Here is a 6,589-nt window from a genome sequence, read left to right as displayed (position 1 = left end):
GGAAGGTGTGTGTCTTGGGCGGGGTCAGAGATCAGCTGCTTGCTGGGCTGGAGGTGCCGCAGCTTCAGGAGAGGGCGTGCAGGGAGGAGGCCGGGGCGCTGGGCGAGGGGCTTAGTGCCTTGAGGAGGTGGCTGCAGTGACGACACATCTGTGGTGTTCAGTAGAGATGCTGCAGGTGCAGGGGGGACTCCCCTCTAAATTAGACTTCGGGGGGGCATGAACGCCTGCCACAGACACGCGGCCTCGGTCCCCCTCTCGCACCCTCACCCCGCCGCTGGTCCTCGCTGTACTGTCCCCACGTCCGCTCCCTTCCTTCCAGAAAGGGAAGGCGCCCTGCTCACCTGCTGCTCCCACCCGGTAAGGACCGCACAGCTCGAGGCCCTGCCCCCTCAGCTCCCCCGGCTCTGGCCACAGGGTCCCGTTATCCAGGAGCCCTGCCTCAGCAGAGGTTGTCCGAGCTCGGCCTCCTCTGCGGACCCAGGGGACTGGGTGAGCCTCAGAGCCTCAGAGGACGTTGCAGCAGGAGTGCGGGCTCTTTATCGCCCCAGATCCACCCACCGCGGGGCCTCCCCCTCGCTGCTCCATCCTCAGGACGGGCCAGTGAGGAGGGGAGGGTGTGTGCGTGTCGTGTGTGTGCGCCTGTGCACGTGTGACATGAGACAGCTTGGCCCAGATGCCATCAAAGGCAGGTGGAGGGGAGCCTCCAGGTAGCTCTGCCCACGCAGGTGGCCCACACGGATGTGCTCGGCCCAAGTCAAACTGCCGGTCCGGAGTGGAGGGCATCCAGGGCAGCCCCGCCGTCAGCCTCACGTGGGGATCTTCCGTGCTGACGACCGGCTCCCGACCGGCTGTCACTGGGAGGAACAGAACCGGAACCAGAGCTCACTGGAAACGGCATGGACGAGGCTCTCAACCGGACGAGAGTCATCCCCCGAGAGAAGTCCCTCACGTGGGCAGGGAAGGGCGACGCCCTCCCAGGACGCCCAGCTCCGCGGCCCCTCCGCCTCTCAGGGGGCGCAGCAGCCGGACTCCTCATGCCGCGCCAGGAGCGCCACGCGGGAGAAGGTCTTGGCGCAGCGCTTGCACTGGTATTTCTTGGTGTCCGAGTGCGTCTGCAGGTGGGCCCGCAGGTTGGAGCGGTCGGCGAAGGCCCTGCTGCAGTGAGGGCAGGTGTAGGGCTTCTCACCTGGGGGAGGGGAGGGCGACAGGTGAGTGACCAGCTGCAGCGGCCAGGACAGCCCTGCGGAGGGTGACCCCCGGCTTGCAAGCGCATAGGCCGTCCCCCACCCCGAGGCTCCTCAGCCCTCACAGTGAGGCTGAAGCCTTCATCTGCATCGCCCGCTCCCTCGGGGTCAGTGACAGCGGCCTTAGCACCTGCCGTCCGCTGAGGGGGTCGTGTGCTTGATAACCTCGGTGAGACCGCAGCAGCTAAAACACAGATCTTGGCTAGGTGGCTCTTTGCTTCTGCTGGAGCTCCCCTGGGGCGCTCTGTCACCAGCCCTGGATGGGAGAGGCACTGCAGGCCTCCTGGCAGCTGTACCCGCCCCCGAAAGCCATGGTGGGAACCTTGAAGGCTATACAAGGGCAGGCGCTCAGGACCAGTGAGGATTCCCATGTCCTCCAGGCCACCTCCAATCAGGGCGACCAGGGATTTGGACAAAGTCCTTCTGTTGGGGCTTTGCCCTCCAGGCTGACCCCCCAAGTGTAAAAGAAAGGGTCAGTGAGAGTCATCTGTTCAGCTCTGCCTGTGTGGAGAGTCCTGCAGCCCTAGGGGCCCTGGGAGGCAGCAGCCTGTAGTCCCACGGGGCCCAGAGCATCGCGTCCTGGCCGCCTGGCCCTGCGCTGTGATGGGGTGGGTGCTCAGGGGACATCCTCAGCGAGCGGTCGGGGAAAACCAGGTGGATTTCCAGCCTGGAAAAGGCTCCTGCAAAACCCTTCTTTCGTGTGAGTCACAGAGCCGTGACTGAGGGTGAGGGAGGGTCCAGTTCCAGAGAGTGTTTGTTGTAAGTGCCCGGCCTGTTCCTGTCTCCCTTTCACCGCGTGCTTGACCAAGTCCTGGACTTAAGAGGAAGGCCTGGGGTGGGGTCCAGCTCAGCCCCTGGCTGCCCTTGGGCAGAGCCGGCTCTTGCACTCTTTCTGGGCCGTAGTTTGTAATCTACAGAATGAAAGACCACGAGCTCCCTGCCCCGCATCCCCCCTCCTGTCCCTGTCTCCTGTCCGCAGCTGCTCCTCTCTCCTGCATTGCCTGTGCTCTATGACCACCCTCTCACCCAGGGACGGGATTGCTCCTGGGTAAACCGCAGCCCGTCAGACAGGCTGTGTGAGCCCTGGGGTCCTCACCCCCAAGCCAGGCCTTTCTGGCTACCCTCCTCCCCTGCTGCTGCAGAATTGAGGAAGGCCACGGACTGTTTGAGAAGTCAGGCCCCGTGGAAGCCCTGTGCATCCCGCGCTTTGCCAGGTGTTACGAGTTGAATCGTGTCCCCCCCCCCCCAAAAGAAACATCCGTGTCCTAAACCTGGGTACCTGTGAGTATGACCTGATTTGGAAAGAGAGTCCTTGCAGATGTGATCAAGTTCAATTTAAGTTGTACCGGAGCATGCGGGCCCTGAACCCAATGTGACTGGTGTCCTCATAACTAGAGGGAAATCTGGACACAGACACAGGGGAGAGGCCGTGTGAGGACAGAGGCAGAGACTGGAATGACATGGCCACAGGGAACACCTGGGGCTCCAGGAGCTGGCAGAGGTGGGAAGGATCCCCCTCTCCAGATCTGGAGGGAGCCCGGCCCCGTGGGACCTTGATTCCAGACTTCTGGCTCTAGACTGTGAGCATTTCTGATGTTTTGAACCCCCCGGGGTGTGGCTCTTTGTGCCACAGCCTCGGGACACCAGGAGAAAGAAGCCATGTGTGCCCATCCATCCTCTCGTTTATGAACCCAACCCCTCCCCTCCTTTGAGGCCCAGACCCCCCCCTGCCCCCCAGCCAGATCCCTCACGGGCCCTGGCGCCTACCTGTGTGGGTCCGGATGTGGCCCTGCAGCAGCCAGGGCCTGGAGAAGGCCTTGCCGCACACGGCGCAGAGGCAGGGCAGCGTGTGTGTGCGGATGTGCATCTTGAGGGCGCCCAGGCTGCCGTACTCCTTGTCGCAGGACTTGCAGGCGAAGCGGCGTTGAGCCTGCAGGTGGCACTGCAGCTGCTGGTGCCTGGCCAGTGCGGCCGGCGTGCGGAAGCCCGCTGGGGTGCGGGGGGCCCGCTCGGCCCCTGGCAGGTGGCCCGGAGCCTGGGCCCCATCTGCGCCCAGGACCGGGGGCCAGCGCGTGGGCAGAGCCAGCAGCGGGGGCAGGCCGAGGTGCTTCAGGCTGTCTCTGAGAGGTGCGCCGGGGGCCCGGCTGGCCCGAGGGTCCGCCAGGCTGACTTCCAGGGGGTCTGGCCCCGAGGCCCCCCGAGCTTCCTCGTTACACAGGAAGGTGGGGAGGGGCAGGGAGACGTGGGCGACGACGGAGGTGAAGTCCCAGGGCCGGGGAGGGTCGCCAGGCGTGGACGGGGCTGCCTTGTCTGGGAGGACGAGGGGCACCACCAGCCCCCCGCAGGCAGAACAGGCGCCATTGGTTTCTAGAAGCGGGGAGGGGAGACAATGCACGGTGAAGCCTGAGTCCCAGCGCTGCGAGTTCGCCAACGCGCATTCCTGGCCGAATCCCACCACTAGGCCATCCATAGCCCCACGGGGAGGAAAAGAAGGTCTGACAAGACAGGCATGGGCTGCGGAAGTGGTGGCTGCAGCCGGAGACCACAGCATCCGAGCAGGAATCTCAGTTCCTCTTTACAAACAAGGGAAGAGAAGCATCTCACAGGATCCCAGAGGAGCCCTCAGGGGCCAAGGAAGGGTCCCTAGCCGCCCTCTCTCTGAGCCCCACCCGCCGCAGGGCCAGCTCGGAGCTGCATCCTGCGGACTCCCACGCAGCTTTAATTCACAACTCTTGGCAGCAAGCCGCCGCGTGTAAAATAACTCATCAGCCTCCGGTCACCTCCCGATCACCCCTCGCCCACCATGGCGTGCGTGCGCACAGCCTCCTGCAGACGCTCCCAGCTCAGGAGGGACTGTTTTTGGTGGTGTCCACTGCCTCCTGGCTCGGCCCGCCGTCAGGCTGTTGCTCCCATATGTGTGGGCCACCACGCCTCATGCTTGACCCAGACAGCAGAAGCCCCCAAAGTAAACACGTTAGCAAGTAAGAGTGAAGTTCTGCATTTCCCCAAAGACCAAATCTCCAGCCCTCAACCCACTTCTTATTTCATATGTGTTGAGATAAATCTCTGGCCCCATTTCTATGTCCACACCAAGGCTTTGGGTTGAGAAAGACAACCCACAGAATGGGGGAAATGTTTGCAAATTAGGGATCTGATAAGGAATTGGTGTCAGAATATATAAAGAACCCTTGCGACTCAACAATAAAAAGACAAACAGTCCACTTTTTAAATGGGCCAAGACTCTGAACAGACGTTTCTCCAGAGAAGATGTACACGCAGCCCATAAGCACAGGAAAAGATGCTGCACGTCATGAGCCATCAGGGAGATGCAGCTTAAAGCCATGATGAGGCACCACATCATACCCACTGGCATGGCCAGAATTAAAAACAGGCCAATTACAAGTGTTGATGAAGATGCAGAGGAATGGGGAAGCGCCCACGCTCCACTCTCTCCTGACCTCGCCGTTTTCCACTCCAGTCTTCCCAATTATAAAATCAGCTTGCCAGCTTTCTGTCCTCCCAGAAATGGAGGCTGGACCAGCTAAGAGATGAAGTCCAGGGAATTTCTGGAGACAGCACTGGGGTGCCCGGAGAGTCTAGGACCCCCCACTCCACACACAAGCTCCGGTAGGGGCCCTTGTATGGGAAAAAAGTCACCTTAAGGCTTTGAGGCTCAGCCACTACCCTGACCCCAGGCATCACCTCAGAGCCTAACCCTGTCTAGGGGGCCAGTGCTGACTCCAGTGGGAGGGCAGGGGAGAGGCAGTGCTACTGACCATGTGCTTCTGCTAATAACTTTAAATGCTTCCCCATATCCCCTGGGTTAGCTAGATTTTTTTAATTCATTCTGCAGCTCAGATTCCTGGGAGAAGAGACTTAAGTTCCTTTCTGGCTTCAGGGGTTCCCTGGGGAGGCCTAAAAAGGCACTTATTTAAAAGTGACGAGTGGGGGACCCCAAATCCAGCATCTCGGGTCTTATCTTGGGGTAACTGCCTGGCAGAAAGAGGATCACCGTGGCCATTTGGCCCTCAGGAAGCTGGTGCTACGAGGAGGGGGGAGCAGAGCACTGATGGCCCTGAGGCTGTTCCCTGACAGTCACCGGACCTTGCTCGGCTGCCAGGATTTGCACGCTCAAAGGGGTTCGCTGTGTGACTGGAGTCTAAGCAATAGTTTTTGGACGTTCAAAGCCACGACCCGTGTGAATTACATGTTCTATCATACATGTATATCTGAAACAAGTTTCCTTTACTGCGAGCACTGCACTCTGATGGCTTCTGTTCTTTTTTATTTTATAAAATTACTGGTGGTGACTCACTAACTGGATTTCAAAATGTGGAGTTGATGATCCCGTTCCTAGAAGGTGCCCCCTGGTGGCAGCCCAGCCCCGGGGACCCACCAGCCTGGACTCCCTCCCCGCTCCCAGTCCTGAGAGGGCTAAAGGGCTGTGGACGGGCACCAACTGTGTGCCCTGGTCTCCGTAGCGTCTCTCCCCGTCCCCCTCTAAGTCACTGAGCCATCCCCCAGAGGGCGTCCCCCCCCCCAAGAAGCTGTGGAGCTGGGGGCGCCTCTGACCACTCGAGAGAGGCCTTTGCTGCGGGACCTCTGCGTGTCCCTGACCCTGACAGGGAGTGGGAATGAGTGCACAGTCCTGGTTCCTGGGCACCTGTCTCCCCACCTGGGTAAGAACTGCAGCCCCTTAGCCCAGCCTGCCCTGGGCAACCTCCTCTGGGGTGAAGGAGGCGGGAGGGAAGGAAACCCCAGGAGGGGTGAGGAGGCATTGGAAGGGGCACAGCCGAGCGCTGTGCGAGCTGGGCCCTGGCACCACAGGGCCCCTGGGTCACTCTGTCTGGCCTCTCTGCTCACCACCCAACCCAGGATGTTCTGGGGCGCTCTTGGAGAACAGCCTGGGCTCACTTCGTCTCTCTCTGCAATATCCGTGGGGCTCTCTCAAACGTCCTGCAGGAGGAAGATGGCCCTGGGGTCCTCTTTGCTGGGATGGGCATGCCGGGCCATAGCGGGAGAGCCCCAGAGTGACTGGGGGCCTGGAAACTTCTCTAAGTGGAGAGAAAATCCCCACCCAATCTGCCCGACGCGAGGCTGGGATCCCTGAAGTGGACAAGACGCCCGCGGGCCACCTTTCTACCTCCAGCCTCGTGGTCTCGGGCCCCTCCTCCCACCTGGGACAGGTGTTCCCGTTCCCGGGGTTCTCGCCCCTCCTGCCCCGCGGGAGTCGAGCCCTGGGCAGGGCAGGGGAGCCCGCAGCCCCTACCTCTCTGCCTCTCCAGCTGCCCGTAGTTGGGGACCCTGTGGCCGGAGTGCGTCTTCACCAGGAAGGAGCGCGGCAT

The 6,589-nt window shown here is 61.4% G+C and overlaps 1 protein-coding gene across 2 annotated transcripts; it reads right to left on the bottom strand.

Moving 5' to 3' along the window:
- Positions 1-1,007: 1,007 nt before the first annotated feature.
- On the bottom strand, positions 1,008-6,589 carry SNAI3 (snail family transcriptional repressor 3). 2 transcript variants are annotated; one of them, XM_029213574.1, is made up of 3 exons: positions 6,514-6,589; positions 3,012-3,611; positions 1,008-1,186 (listed from the first exon to the last, which is right to left on the bottom strand). In XM_029213574.1, the coding sequence occupies exons 1-3, from the start codon at positions 6,587-6,589 to the stop codon at positions 1,008-1,010; spliced, it is 855 nt and encodes a 284-aa protein (XP_029069407.1). The 2 variants fall into 2 exon arrangements, with proteins under 2 accessions (XP_029069407.1, XP_029069406.1); XM_029213573.1 differs by lacking the exon at positions 6,514-6,589 and having other exon boundaries at positions 3,012-3,829.

Source organism: Monodon monoceros, unplaced genomic scaffold (genome assembly GCF_005190385.1).
Source record: "Monodon monoceros isolate NGI ecotype Baffin Bay Population unplaced genomic scaffold, NGI_Narwhal_1 Super_Scaffold_10, whole genome shotgun sequence".
NCBI classification, from domain to species: Eukaryota; Metazoa; Chordata; class Mammalia; order Artiodactyla; family Monodontidae; genus Monodon; species Monodon monoceros.
The sequence above is the reverse complement of the archived record's forward strand: the minus strand, read 5'-3'. Positions and strand labels throughout refer to the sequence as shown.

Bases quoted from the DNA above. Each gene is read 5' to 3' on its own strand.
- SNAI3 (XM_029213573.1), bottom strand. From the start codon at position 3,795: ATGCTGTGGTCTCCGGCTGCAGCCACCACTTCCGCAGCCCATGCCTGT. The intron at 1,187-3,011 runs GTAGGCGCCAGG...CCCCTCCCCCAG, and splicing joins CCACATCCGGACCCACACAG to GTGAGAAGCCCTACACCTGC.